Source organism: Gossypium hirsutum, chromosome D08 (genome assembly GCF_007990345.1).
Source record: "Gossypium hirsutum isolate 1008001.06 chromosome D08, Gossypium_hirsutum_v2.1, whole genome shotgun sequence".
NCBI classification, from domain to species: Eukaryota; Viridiplantae; Streptophyta; class Magnoliopsida; order Malvales; family Malvaceae; genus Gossypium; species Gossypium hirsutum.
The window spans coordinates 1168069-1183509 of NC_053444.1; the positions used below are offsets into that span (position 1 = coordinate 1168069).

General features: G+C 36.3%; 2 protein-coding genes across 7 annotated transcripts; both read left to right on the top strand.

Annotated features, from left to right (window-relative positions):
- Positions 1-555: 555 nt before the first annotated feature.
- Positions 556-2990, top strand: LOC107943439 (protein LATERAL ROOT PRIMORDIUM 1). The gene is made up of 2 exons (XM_016877196.2): positions 556-2267; positions 2375-2990. The coding sequence occupies exons 1-2, from the start codon at positions 1295-1297 to the stop codon at positions 2701-2703; spliced, it is 1302 nt and encodes a 433-aa protein (XP_016732685.1). The 5' UTR covers positions 556-1294; the 3' UTR covers positions 2704-2990.
- A 6646-nt stretch (positions 2991-9636) lies between these two features.
- Positions 9637-14419, top strand: LOC107943436 (dihydropyrimidinase). 6 transcript variants are annotated; one of them, XR_005917358.1, is made up of 8 exons: positions 9637-9780; positions 9886-10059; positions 10487-10529; positions 10636-10905; positions 13101-13206; positions 13603-13740; positions 13999-14210; positions 14294-14419. XR_005917358.1 is itself a non-coding variant. In XM_041099390.1 (7 exons), exons 1-7 carry the CDS (start codon positions 9691-9693, stop codon positions 14084-14086), a joined length of 909 nt encoding a protein of 302 aa, XP_040955324.1. In that variant the 5' UTR covers positions 9637-9690; the 3' UTR covers positions 14087-14218. The 6 variants fall into 6 exon arrangements, 2 of the variants coding, with proteins under 2 accessions (XP_040955324.1, XP_016732682.1); XR_005917356.1 differs by having other exon boundaries at positions 14298-14419; XR_005917357.1 differs by having other exon boundaries at positions 14302-14419.
- The last annotated feature ends 1022 nt before the right edge of the window (positions 14420-15441 follow it).

A 15441-nucleotide genomic window follows, 5' to 3' on the forward strand; every position in this document is an offset into this window, starting at 1 on the left:
CATTTGATATATTGATAATAAGAAATTTATTTTAATACCATCACGTTTTTTTGTCACCCAACTATGAAAAGTTATAAAATAATCAGTTACTTATTAAATTTCATCTTTTTTATCACTTGACTATATTAGATTTTTGGGTATTTTCATTTTCCCGTGACCAGAAAAGAATAATTGAATGATCATTTTATAGTTTTCATAATTAGGTAAAAAAATATAATTGGGTGATCTCTACTTCAATTTATCTAAGTGCGATGCTTATTTTTTGTTTTATATTATAGTATTTAATTTTCCTGCTACCGTTATTTTACACTAATCGTAAGTAAATGTGCTACTCATTAAAATTCGCTCTTAATATATTATTGTATTAAAATCTAAAAAAATAAAAAAAACTCAACTTAAAATACAAAAATGATTGTTACTTGTAGAAAAACCCAAAAGGAAGAAGAAAAGAATTGAGAAGTGTAGAGTTGAAAAGATGGCATAAAATGACAAAAACTAGAGAACAAAAACTCCTTCCTACTTTATTTATTTTTTCTCCTTCTTCTATAGTAAATAGTAGTGATTATTGGAGAGAGAGTCAGAGAATCAAAAAAAAAAAAGAAAAGAAAAAAAGAAAGCAAGAAATAATGAAAGATGGTGAGAGTGAGTGAGAGAAAGAGAAAGAAATAAGATTGAAAAGAAAGCCAAATTCATTTTCACTTTCTATCGAAGGAAAAAAAAGAAGAAGAGAAGAAGATGATGAAGAAGAAGGGAGATAACAGAAAAAGAATAATAGAGATAAAGAACAGAAGAAAACAGGAAAAGGGTTGTTCATAATTGGCTTTATATATGTGTGTGTGTGTGTTTATATATACATACATACATACACTGAGCTTTTTTAGGTTTTTGTTTTGTTTTGTTTTGCTTTGCTTTGTTATATATTGTAAGACTGCAGCAGTTGCAGAAGAAGTCTCTGCAAATTTTGCTGTTTTTCACTCTCAAAAATCTAATCTTTGTGACAGTGTCTCTCATCAAAACACACTCTTTCAGTACCAAGTTGATTTGCTTGCAGAAGCTAAAGATATAAATATATACATATATGTATGTGTGTATATGTGTGTGTATATATATAAACACTGCTTGCTGCACTAATTGGAAAGGCACCCAACAAACAAGATCTCTCTTTCTTTTCTCTCTTTCCAAAAACCCTTTCTTTTATATCTTCTGCTACAAATTCAGAGATTTTTTTGACCCCACTTTTCCTCTTCTTCTACCTTATATAACACCCACATAGATAGATATCTATGTATGTTTTATGGTAAGAAAAGATTTTTTCTTTTATTACAAAGGAAGGAAGATATATTTTTGTTATTTTTTTGTTGTTGTCATTGTGGCTACCACAAGAGGGCAGCTACCGTCAGATACAGGAGGAACCTTTGCAGATTGGGCGACGTCATCGTCCACAGCAATTCGAGCTGGCCCCGATGATTTATTATCACTCGGTTTCAATCCCAACGCCGCTTCTACGGCGGCGACTGCGGCGGCTCCGGCTCAATGGCCTCCTTCTGCACGTCCGATCAACAATGGACTTGCTGGTCCTGAGATGGGGATGGTTGGTCTACGGGACTTTGTCGTCGTTGCTCCTGCTGCTTCTTTTAACCATCATCATCATCACCATCATCATCATACTCAAGATCCCATCATGGTGAATGAACAAATCAACGGTCCGAGTTCCGCCGCCGCCGCTGTCACCGCACTAGGTGTCGGTGTTATCCCACTTCTTACAGCGGCTCCTTGTTTACCTCCACAAAATGTGGAAGACACTGGTAAGTTCAGTGGGATACAACTATGGCAGAACCAAAGTTCTTCACATTATCTTAAAAAACCAGCTTCATTCCTTGATAATAGTAATCCCTCCATGATGGCCGGTGACGGCGGTGGAATGGGTGGAGGTAGCGGTGGTTCTGGTTCTAGTTCAGGGGCAACATGTCAAGATTGTGGGAATCAAGCTAAAAAAGATTGCACCCATAGAAGGTGTAGAACATGTTGTAAAAGTCGAGGCTTTGATTGCCCTACTCACGTTAAAAGTACATGGGTACCCGCTGCTCGGAGAAGAGAACGTCAGCTCATGTCGGCCGCCGCTACAACCGCCGGAGCTGGCTCATCGGGGTCTACTTCCGGTGCTAAAAAACCAAGGCTTGTAACTTCACAAACCACCACCACTTCACATACATCAACTTCAAATACTACCCCTCCTCGAAGCTTTGATACAAGCTCGAGCCACCAAGGTTTTGTTAAGTTCTTTCGTATTATTTTCGATATAAATTTTTGATATAAATCAACAAAAATATTCTTTTGTAGTGTTTTTAAATACTTATGTGGATGCATTGTGCAGATGTTGGTTTTAAGGAGACATTGCCGGGGCAAGTCCGTGCGCCTGCGGTGTTCAAATGCGTACGAGTAACGGCAGTTGAGGGCGGTGAAGACGAGTACGCATATCAAGCTGTCGTTAAGATCGGTGGACATGTGTTCAAAGGGTTTCTTTATGATCAAGGAGTTGAAGGAAGAGATGGGTTTCCAAATATATCTGAATTGCATTTAGGTGGTGGTGGGAGAAATGCCGGGTCGTCTTCGTCACCTGGTCTCGATCCTTCCGACGTTTATGCCGCTACTGGTGGTGGTTTTCTCGGTGGTGGTTTGGGTTATGGTAATCCAATAAACTGAGTTTTGAAAAAAAAAAACTCGTGAAGATGATGCATTGTAGTCTATTCTTCATAAGATTTTTGGTACATTCTTGCTTTTGTAGAACTCTTGAATCTCATATATTTACAATGGTCTCAAAAAGGGTTAATTTATGTTCTTTTTATCAATTTCCGAACTTCGAATCGAAGATTACATAGGTAAGAAGAAGAAATTAATGTTTGTTCATTGTAATGTGCTTTTTTGATCATCAAATTATGACATTGTGTTAAGTGTATTTATGTAACTATTTATGCGGGTTTTGTTTTTCACTTGATTCCGATTGATTCTTCCGGTATAGTTTTGTTGTTCGGGTTTGTAATGAAGCATGAAGTAAATGTGGAATTTGTGATTGTTGTCGTCGTCGTCTCAATGCTGCTGTTTTTTTGGACTTTTTAGTTTGAGTAGTTGTTTTTGTTAAATAAACTTAAATGAAAGTTAAGAGTCATGTAAGTGAAAGGTCAAGAGTTGAAAGGTCAAGAGTTATATTGTTTTTAATGGGTTTAAATTAGTAGTTTTTTGTTTAGGAAAATGAAAGGTCAAGAGTCATTGGTTTATGGTTATTATTAGATTTTAATATTTTCAATTTTTTGTTGTTTTAAATGGTAAACTATAGCCTATAAATAGTTTGTAAGCTTTTGATTTTATATGAGAGAACAATTTTATATTGAGAACATTTTTCCACAATTTGGTATCTGAGCTATGGAGAGTGCGACTAGTAATGTGCCATTGCCTCGACTAACAAAGGTGAACTATGAGAATTGGAGCATCCAAATGAAAGCTCTTCTCGGGTCTCAAGATGGTTGGGAGGTGGTCCAAGAAGGTTTCGTAGAACCGACAACTATTGCGGGATATACAGCGGCTCAAAACAAGGCGTTGAAAGAAATGCGGTCGAAAGATAAGGCGGCATTGTACATGTTATTTCGAGCCGTTGATGAGTCGGGCTTTGAGAAGATTGCAAGTGCGACAACTTCAAAAGAAGCGTGGGACATTTTAGCAAAGGTGTACAAAGGAGCCGACCGAGTTAAACAAGTCTGACTTCAAACTCTTCGTGGCGAGCTGGAAGGCATGAAGATAAAGGAATCAGAAGGTGTCTCCGACTACATCACGCGTGTTCAAACCGTGGTGAACCAACTCAACTGAAACGGAGAAGCGTTAACTGATGCACGAGTTGTGGAGAAGATTTTGAGATCGTTAACTGACAGTTTCGAAAATGTCGTATGTGCCATAGAAGAGTCAAAAGATCTAGCAACGCTTACAGTCGATGAACTCGCCGGTTCTCTCGAGGCACATGAACAACGTAAGAAGAAGAAGAAAGAGGAGACACTCGAGCAAGCACTTCAAACCAAGGCATCAATCAAAGACGAAAAGGTTCTCTATTCTCAAAGCTTTCGAGGTAGAGGCCGTGGTCGTGGAGATCGAGGAAATGGTCGTGGTGGAAAAGGTCGTGGTCAAGAAGGGAATTATGAAGAGAAGGAGCATTCAAACCAACAAAATTGGCGGGGAATAAGACGTGGTCGTGGAAGAGGCGGATGGTCGAATTATTCCAATGTCGAGTGCTACAAGTGTGGCAAATATGGTCACTATGCGAAGGATTGTAACTCTGATAAGTGTTACAATTGTGGTAAGGCGGGACACTTCGCGAAAGAATGTCGCTTCTCGAAAAAGGTGGAAGAGACAACCAACCTAACCACAGAAAATGAGGAGGCAAAAGAAGGTTTTCTCTTGATGGCACACAACGAAGTCAACACCAACAACATGGTGTGGTACCTTGACACGGGTGCAAGCAACCATATGTGTGGGCTCAAGCACCTATTCAAAGAGATGCAAAAGGTTGAAACGGGACATGTGTCATTTGGAGATGCGTCGAAGGTTGAGGTAAAAGGCCAAGGTACCATTTGTTATTTACAAAATGATGGGTTAATTGGGTCAATCCATGATGTGTATTACGTACCAGACCTCAAGAGCAACATTTTGAGTATGGGGCAACTCATGGAAAAAGGTTATTCGGTACTTATGAAAGATCGGGTGTTACACTTGAAAGATAAGGAAGGGTGTTTGGTCGCTCGAGTTGAAATGGAGAGAAATCGCATGTTCAGGTTGAATCTGAGAAGTGTTCGAGGAAAATGTTTGCGAGTTGATGTTGAAGACAAGGCGTTGCTATGGCATCTCCGTTTTGGCCATCTACATTATGGTGGTCTAAACGAGTTGGCAAAGAAGAATTTGGTGCATGGGCTACCAGACATGGACTATGAGGGAAAATTTTGTGAAGAATGTGTGCTCGGTAAGCATGCGAGAACTTCGTTTCAAAATAAGGCAGAATATCAGGCTAAGAAACTTCTCGAATTGATTCATACCGACATATGTGGACCAATCACCCCTGAATCTTTTAGCGGTAAAAGGTATTTCATTTCTTTTATCGATGATTTCTCACGAAAAACTTGGGTTTATTTCTTAAAGAAAAATTCGAGGCATTGGAGGTGTTCAAAAAGTTCAAAGTGATGGTCGAAAAAACAACTGGTAGACACATCAAATCTGTACGATCTGATAGAGGTGGCGAGTATACTTCGACGGCTTTCATGGAGTATTGTGAGGAGCAAGGCATAAGACGATTCCTAACCGCACCGTACTCTCCCCAACAAAATGGTGTGGCCGAGAGGAAGAATCGGACTATTCTCGACATGGTTCGATCAATGCTCAAGAGCAAGAAGATGCCGAAGGAATTTTGGGCGGAAGCCGTACAATGTGCCATCTATGTGCAAAATCGATGTCCACATGCGAAGTTGGATGATCAAACACCACAAGAAGCTTGGAGCGGACAAAAACCATCAATTTCTCATCTTAAAGTATTCGGTAGTGAGGCCTATGCACATGTGCCGGATCAGCGAAGAACGAAGCTTGAAGACAAAAGCAAAATGTTTATTTTTATTGGGTATGATGAGAAAAGAAAAGAATACAAGCTACTCGACCCGATAAGTAAGAAGGTTGTGGTAAGTCGTGATGTACGATTCAATGAAGCAAGCGAGTGGGATTGGAATAACTCAACGGAGGTTATCACCAAAGATGGAGGATCATCAATCGCTACACCAACAATCATACCGACAAATCCTGAAACTACCGATGATGAAGATGAACCGCAACAACCAAAAATGCGAAGTTTGCAAGATTTGTATGATTCAACAAATGAGGTACATATTGTATGTCTTTTGGCAGATTCCGAGATTATAAGTTTTGAAGAGGCTGCACGGGACAAGAAGTGGCAAACTGCTATGGATGAGGAGATTAAAGCAATTGACCGCAACAACAAATGGGGGTTAACAGAATTGCCGAAAGGAAGTCAACCCATTGGTGTGAAGTGGGTGTTCAAAAGAAAGATGAATGCTCAAGGCGAGTTAGAACGGTACAAGGCGCGACTTGTTGCAAAGGGATATAAGCAAAAGGAGGGGATCGATTATGATGAGGTATTTGCTCCTGTTGTAAGAATGGAGACAATCCGGCTGCTCATTGCACAAGCGGCACAATTTAAATGGCCAATATTTCAAATGGATGTCAAGTTGGCATTCTTGAATAGTGTGCTCGAAGAAGAAGTCTACATCGAATAACCACCCGGGTACATGAAAAATGGAGAGGAGAAAAAGGTGCTGAAATTAAAGAAGGCACTTTACGGGTTGAAGCAAGCACCGCGGGCATGGAATACTCGTATCGATACATACTTCAAGGAGAATGGGTTCAAACAATGTCCTTATGAACATGCCCTCTACGTGAAGAAGAATGGAGGTAATATGTTATTTGTTGCTCTTTATGTCGATGACCTCATTTTTATGGGGAACAATGGTAAGATGATACTGGATTTTAAGAGCAAAATGACACAAGAATTCGAGATGACAGATTTGGGTTTAATGAAATTTTTCCTTGGTTTGGAGGTTCGACAAGAAAGGACAGGTATTTTGTGTCACAGGAGGCATATGCAAAGGAAATTTTGAAGAAGTACAAGATGACACATTGCAACTCGGTATCAACACCAATAGAACCAGGTGTAAAACTCTCGAAATTCGATGGAGGAGAACGAGTCGACGCAAGTAAATACCGAAGTTTGGTGGGAAGCCTTCGCTATCTCACTTGCACAAGGCCTGACATTTCGCTAAGTGTTGGCATTGTAAGTCGGTTCATGGAGGAGCCGGTTTATTCACATTGGAAGGCGTTGAAGCGAATCCTACGGTACATTCAAGGAACGGTGTCACACGGGTTATTTTATTCAAATATGGAAGATTACAAGTTGATTGGGTATTCCGACAGTGATTGGTGCGGAGACTTAGATGATCGGAAAAGTACATCGGGATGTGTTCTTTATGGGTAACAGCATTTGCTTGGCTTTCAAAGAAGCAACCAATCGTGACACTATCGACATGTGAAGCTGAATATGTGGCAGCATCTTGGTGTGTGTGTCACGCTATATGGCTCAGAAATTTGTTGGGTGAGTTGGAGCAACAACAACTTGGTGCAACTGAGATACGAGTTGACAATAAATCAGCGATTGAGTTGGCAAGGAACCCAGTGAATCATGAGAGAAGCAAACACATTGACATTCGTTTTCATTTCATCCGAGATCATGTACAGGAAGGAAGTGTGAAATTAGTGCACGTGGCAAGTCGGGACCAAGTCGCGGATATCTTTACAAAACCGCTACCGATGATACTCTTCAACAACTACAAGAAATTAATCGGCATGAAGGATGGCAGAAGCATTTAAGTTTACAGGGGAGTTTTGTTAAATAAACTTAAATGAAAGTTAAGAGTCATGTAAGTGAAAGGTCAAGAGTTGAAAGGTCAAGAGTTATATTGTTTTTAATGGGTTTAAATTAGTAGTTTTTGTTTAGGAAAATGAAAGGTCAAGAGTCATTGGTTTATGGTTATTATTAGATTTTAATATTTTCAATTTTTTGTTGTTTTAAATGGTAAACTATAGCCTATAAATAGTTTGTAAGCTTTTGATTTTATATGAGAGAACAATTTTATATTGAGAACATTTTTCCACAATTTTTTGTCCCCATCATTCATTGCTATAGATCCATGTCGCTATCGGAAATCTGTGGACAAATCTGCAATTTCGCATGCATTCATGAATTCTTCCTAGTATGACAAAATCATCCCTACCAATGTTTCCACCCTTGGCCCGATTCTTGTATGTTATGTTCTATAGATGCTGAATCCCAAACCCATTGCTCTATCTGAGTCCCGTGTGCCGTTGATTCAGCACACTTCATGAACACATCGTTTCTTTGCATTTGTTTTGTATGAGAAATGTGTGCAATAATTTACTTGTTTGTAGGTTTTCTTCAAGATGTTTTGCAGGTCACTTGTGAAAATCGGGACGGTCGATGTGGGAATCGCGTTTGGCTTCTAACGATACTGTATTCCGTAAGATGCTGCAAATTTATCCTTATGCTATCATCTTATGCATCATTGTCGACTAATGCGGATCAAAATAAAGTTGCAGGCATGCTTCTAAGGGTGCTTAAATCATCATGTGAATTGCTTTGTCATTCTTTCTCTATATAGTTACTCGTATTTATGTATCGTATTTGTATCAGGAAACTGATTAATGGCATGTTTGATCCCTACTTACCGCTCAAAGTTGCATTGCATTGTCGATTTTCCGGCTTTGTCTTGTAGATGATGAACTTTTGATGTTTGATGATCTATAAGTTGTAATCATGCTTAATTTTCTTTGGAATCTATTCCGGTTAATATATTTGATCGTCCGATGCCGAAAGCAGCTAAAAATGCTCGTTCGATTGTTGTTTGTTTTCGTTTTCGTGCGCTTAGATATATCCGTATCCGACATTGTTATGATCCCGGCTGCGAATTTTCTTGAGCTTCGATATAATTTCAAACAAAATCTGTGTATGAACACTGCATACATGATCAAATGGTGTTTGCAAATTTGTACGTCAACTACGGAAAAAATAAACATGGTTGATGTTTGTTTAGGGGGTTAATTTTGGGAAATTTGAATTTTATTTTAGTTTAACCTTATGCTATTCACTGGTTGGATTGAGATTAGATCTTAATTAAATTTAGAGTCGAGCCGATCTAATAGTTTGGGTAAATTATTTACAAATGGCGTCAAACCGATTAATACATTTATATTTTCTATTTTTCGAAGGCATGCACAAAATTGTTTTGATTTCAATTAAAGAAAAATAAATATCAAATATGGGGATGTTGGATAAAAAATTAAAATGTGCAGAAAATTATAAATTTTTTATATTAAATAGAATGTCGGTAATGATAAGAAAAAAGAGAAAAATAAAATATACGTGAAAATTTTTTGGGGAAAAATTCATGAGTAAAGAAAAAGAAATTTTATGATGTCTAAATTAAATTAATACAATGAGGAAGTAAATTTTTATACGAATTCTTCTTGTGCAGTCTGTATTGTATCATAAGGGTCTTTAGCCCCTGTACCTCGGTTACGATTTGTATTTTATTTTAATTAGAATTTAGGTCACAACTCTAAAAGTTGATGTGGTTGTGATTTTGTCCTTTCATGTCAACTTCATTCGCGTCATAAATGAAATGATAAAGTGTTTCGTCCCATAAACAGAAGGATAATGTGTTTCGGTGCACTTAAATTTATGTTTTTCTATATTGACAATAATATTTATACCAATCGAGTTAAGACTCAATATTTTTCTTAAAAATTTATAATTCAATTTTGATCTTTACCAAAAAATAAAAAATAAAAAAATCATAGTGAATCTTGTGACATATAGGTCCAAAACTCTATCGATTGTAACCCCATAGGTCTAAAGCTACTATAACACAATCAATCATTTTCATACTCCTAACATAATTAAAAAATGCATTAACTGAGGTAGGTTCTATATTATTGAACACCGCACATTTACTAGCCTACTACTATATCTATATCTATATATATATTCTACATCTATGATAATGATCAATTTTCATGGCTATTTCTCAAATAATTTCTCTCTTTTTACTTCATCTTCTCCTTCCCTTAGCCTCCATTTCCCTATCACAATCAAGCCACCAGCTGGTAATAAACACAATTTCAATTTTCTCGTATATATTTATGAATTTGTCACCTTTGGGTTGTTTGAAAATTGGTTGAGAATAATGATCATAACCATTGTTGCTGCAGATGTGTGAAGTTGGAACCGGGAATGGTGGTTCGATCGGTGGGATTTCATGGTTACCGGCGTCGTTATCAAAGCTATTGATTAAGGGAGGAACTGTGGTGAATGCTCATCGGCAGGAGAGAGGTGATGTTTATGTAGAGGATGGTATTATTGTTGCCGTCAAGCCTAATATCAAGGTTAGTCCATGTTTCATTTCTTACAGTTTAGTCCAAATTGATAACACCGTTAATTGTTACACTGTTTTTTGTTTTACATGTTAACTGGATGCTAATAACACTATAAAAGTAAACGGATCAAAATATGACAAATTAAAGTAGGAGATTAAATTCCAAAATTCAGTATAATAGAGAGACTAAAACCATAATTTGTATTATTTGACTACTAACACTAAATTAATGAGTCCTTGTACTATTGAAATTCAACTACGGTTGAAAAATAATTTTTATGACATTTTTTATACAGTAAATGTTAATTCTTAATAGTATACGGATTAAATTGATCTATTTAATAATAAAGGGACTACTAGGAACCTCCCAAATACTTTAACCAAATTTAAATCTTAATTTTTCTTTCATAATATACATTTTAAACATGTTTTGGTAGGTTGGTGATGAGGTTATGGTACTTGATGCCACAGGAATGCCAGGTTATAATTTATAATTATGATATGAGAAATTATAGGAATAAGATATGATTTATACGATTATTTAAGTGTGTTCTATCGTTTCATTAATGTACCGTGACATCGATAGGAGGTATCGATCCTCATACGCACCTAGATGCGGAGTTTATGGGGACAGTGGCGGTTGATGACTTCTTTAGTGGTCAGGCCGTGGCGCTAGCCGGTGGAACAACGATGCATATCGACTTTGTTCACCCTGTTAATGGTAGTTTAATGTCCGGGTTCGAAGCTTATGAAAAGAAAGCAAGCAAATCTTGTATGGATTACGGTTTTCATATGGTGATTCGACATTGGGATGAATCTGTTTCAAAAGAAATGGAAATAATGGTTAAGGAAAATGGTATGCTTTTAAATTAATGATTGAAATTTGTATCATTCAATTTTCAACATTAGTGAATTTTCTTTTCCTCTTGTAGCGACGTAAAAATTTTGATTTCGGTCGCTAATTGTGGCGATCTAGTGAAAAAGTTTGGAAACTGAAGTTCGATTTTAAAATAAAGAGAGAGTCGCCACCGATCCTTTTTCCTAGGTGTGATCGGACACCTATTAGATTCATTTTTTAAAACAAAAGGAAGGCTGAATTTAGGTCTACGTTAAAAGCCAGAGAAAAAATTAGGGTTCGGGAGTCGTTACGCGCGAGGAAGGTATTAGCACCCTCGCGACGCCCAAAAATTGGTATCTCATAAACACATGTTGTCTTAATTTTCAAAAATGCGAATTCAATGTAAAGTTTAGTTATGATCCGGAAAAAAACGAGAAATTTTAGTTTATTCCGGTTTTTGAGAAGGGTATATTGCTTTAACACGAGTCAATTGACGTTCACCCAACGTAGCGATGAACTCGATGACTTAATGTTAAATCGATATGTTGCCTTGATTATTGAAATTAATTAGCAAAACAAGAATACGATTTTCGAAATAATGCAAAGTAAAATAATATGAAATAAAAATCAATAAATGAAAGAGCTAGGGATATATTGAAACAAATAATCGAGGTGACAATAATATTAGAAAAGATGAAGGTATAATGTAATAATAGAATTGGACACGAAATTAAAATAATGAATGTATACACATAATAATAATATTAAGAATGCGTGGGTAAGATGACATATATATTTAGCGATATTAAAAATCCATACAACATACATAGAACATATATAGTATATGCATACCTTAGAAATGATAAGAATAATAATAAAACTATTTTGTACACTACACAAATACATACACACACATATATATACATATAGATATATAAACAATAGTATTAGGAATATACAATATAATATTAGAAACATGTATATAATAGTGTAAAAGAAAAATATGACAAATAAGATTAAAATATATATAATAATATATAAAATATAGTGTTAAAGTCTTATATACATAACATATGTGCAAAACACATAAGATTAAAACATTTATATAATACATACATATACAACGAAAATACATATATAAAATAACATGAGAAATATACGTAGGAATTTAGTATACAAAACTAACTATTAAATAAAATCATATACATACACGAAATAATGCGTATAAAAAATATAATTAACAATATAAGAATATGTACATGAAATGGTATAAGTATATATTATTAACATTAAAATACCTACGTAATATATATAAAATATACGTAATATGTATTAGAGACGATCATAATAATATAATATATAATAAAAAACTGTTCACATATTACATAAGTATGTACATAAATATATATATAATAATGGTACCAGAAATATGTCTATAATAGCATAAAAGATAATTTTTAAATATATATATGGGGCAATATGCAAACTATATACATAACATGATTATACAAATGCATGGCCTTAAACACACATATAACGTATGCATATATAATAACATAAACACAAACATTATAAAAATAAAATAAGATAACGATAATATTAAAATGAAGTAATCAAAAAACTATATAAAGGCTATATGTACATAAAAATATATATGTATATATAAGTAAAGATAAACCATAGTAATAAAAACAATATAATAATAATATAAAAGTGGATAAAATATAATGATATAAAAATAAAATCAGAATAAAGTAATAGGTAATTATAAATACAATATCATTAAAAATGAGAAAAGGTAAGAAAAAGGACTAAAATTTAAATAAAATCGAAGTTGTGGGGCCAATTTAAAATAAAAACAAAGAAAAGGGACTTAATTGTAACACGCGTGCAACTTGGAGGGTCAAAAGCGCAATAAACCCAGGTATTAAAACGCTGCACAGCGTGGGGACCAGAATGAATTCGGGGCAAAACCATGGGGCCAAATTAAAAATAAAAAAAACCTTGATTGTAAACTCCCAGAAAAGCGGAAGGGCTAGAAGTGCAATTAGCCCTTCCAAAGAAAAACACGCGGATCCTCCCTGGTGCGGGTCGGGTCGACCCGACCCGCTTCAAAAACGACGTCGTTTTTGTTTACTTGGGGGGGGACCAAAACGCACCGTTTTGGTCCCCTATATAAGTTAAAAATTTTGTTTTTTTTTTCATTTGTGCAGATGAAAGAAAAAAAAAGATGAGAGAAGGAAGAGAGGATAAGGGGGGAAGGGGAGAGCTCCGGCCGGGGGGTCACCGGAAGCTCGCCGGCGCCGGCGCCGGTGAAAGGTAAAAATTTGATTTCTTTTTTATTTTTTTTATATTTTTATACTTTTATATGTATATATACAGTAAAATGGATTTTATAGCGAAAATGAAATAATAATGGAGAAAGAAATAACCTTTAGTTTTTTCTTAACTTCCGATTTTTTGATTTTGGTATTCGATTGACTTGTATGCTTTGAACGTTGCTATTGAATTCAAACGATTAATGGACTGCTATTTTGATTCTGGACTTTTGATGATCTTTCTTATTTTTTGATTTTTAAAACTGCCAACAAAAGAGAAAGAAAGGCCAGCCCCCCCCATCAGTTCGATTTTGCTTGTGGCTTTTATAGCCAAAAATACAATATTCTGTTACTGTTTATTGCTCCATTTTTTTCCTTTTCCTTTTCTTGTTTGCAGGTGCGGCAAAGGCATGGTGGTGGTAGTGTCAGACGCGTGGGGCGTGGTGGCCAAGGCTGAGGGGCATGGTGGCCGACATGGTGGCATGGAGGCGTGGCAGATGAGGAGGCCACGTGAGGCATGCGACGGCCAGCTAGGGTTTGCTGCTGAAATTTTGCTGAAAAATGTTTTAGATTTTGGGCCATTTGGGCTTTAAGGTTTTGATTTGTTTGGGTTTAAATTTTGGGTTGGCTGATGTATTAGTTGGGCTTATGGGTATTGGGCTGTTTAGGTTAGGGTAGGTTAGTTGGGTTTTGGGGTGGCCCAAAATTGGCCTGTACACCTCTGCCCGTAAAATTGGTGTGTTTTATTTTTTCTTTTCTTATTGTTTCGCGATTGCTATTGACAATTTCGTAGGCATAAACTCTTTCAAGTTTTTCATGGTGTACAAGGGGACATTCATGGTCGACGACAAGGTTCTATTACGAGGGATGAAGAGGTGTAAGTCTTTAGGTGCATTGGCTATGGTTCATGCCGAAAACGGCGATGCCGTGTTCGAAGGGCAAAAAAGAATGATCGAGCTCGGTATTACCATTCCAGAAGGTCATGCCCTTTCTAGACCTCCGATGGTAATGACTTAAAACGCAACCACAACCGCAATTTAAACAACCTTACACATGCTTTCTTTTGGTTGATATATTGTAATTTCGAGGTAGCTAGAAGCCGAGGCAACCATGAGGGCGATTCGTTTGGCGAGTTTCATGAACACGCCGCTATATGTCGTTCATGTGATGTGCATTGATGCTATGGAAGAGATAGCTAAAGCTCGAAAAACGGGTTTTTATTTCACTTTTAGTATTTTATCGAACGAGTCTCGGATGCAAATAAATATCCGACACAAGCCTGATTTTTTTTTTCGTTTTTACAGGGAAAAAAGGTTATAGGAGAGCCTGTGGTTTCTGGATTGGTCCTTGATGATTCTAAGCTTTGGGATCCTGATTTCATAACTGCAGCAAAGCAAGTCCCTTTCCTAATTATTTTAGTATTTCGAGTTGTTACATTAGAATGGTGATTACAATCAAGTGAAATTTTACCATGTACTAATTTATTCCAGGATTTCAGGTATGTTATGAGTCCACCTATAAGAGAATCAGGACATAATAAGGCTTTACAGGCTGCCCTTTCAACTGGAGTTTTGCACGTATGCCAATTTTTTTCAACTATTTACATATTTAAACTTGAAATATACTTGTATCAAACATATATTGGTGTTTGTACTATTGGAAGCTTGTAGGAACTGATCATTGTACCTTTAGCTCTTCACAAAAAGCTTTCGGCATCGACGATTTTCGAAAAATTCCGAATGGTGTCAATGGTAAAATGCAAAAAAGGTTTTTGTATTTTAATTTCCTTCGTATTTCCGAATGGTTGTCATTGTGATCTTTTCGTGATTGTCTGTTGTGATATAACTTCTATATAAATTGGGGCGAATTTAAGGGGTATGAGCCGCACACAAATGCCTTTTAGTTTCAGTGTCTTGGAGAACTATCCGTGAGATTCTTCGTGTTGAAACCACCTTTTTAGATTTAAAAAATGGGGATCGATTTTAAAAAGGAAAATGGGAGTGGCTACCGATCTTTTATTGAGGTGTGATCGGTTCACCATTAAAAATGATTTTGGTCTGCGAAATTTGAGAAAACAAGTTCGGGAGTTGGTTACGCACGAGGAAGGGTTAGCACCCTCGTAATGCCCCAAAATTGGTACCAAATTGAATGTTTAATGTCTTAGTGTCGATACTTTGAAAATATTTTAAAATACGATCTTTTGGTGAGAAAACTCGAATGAATTAAATTGAACGAC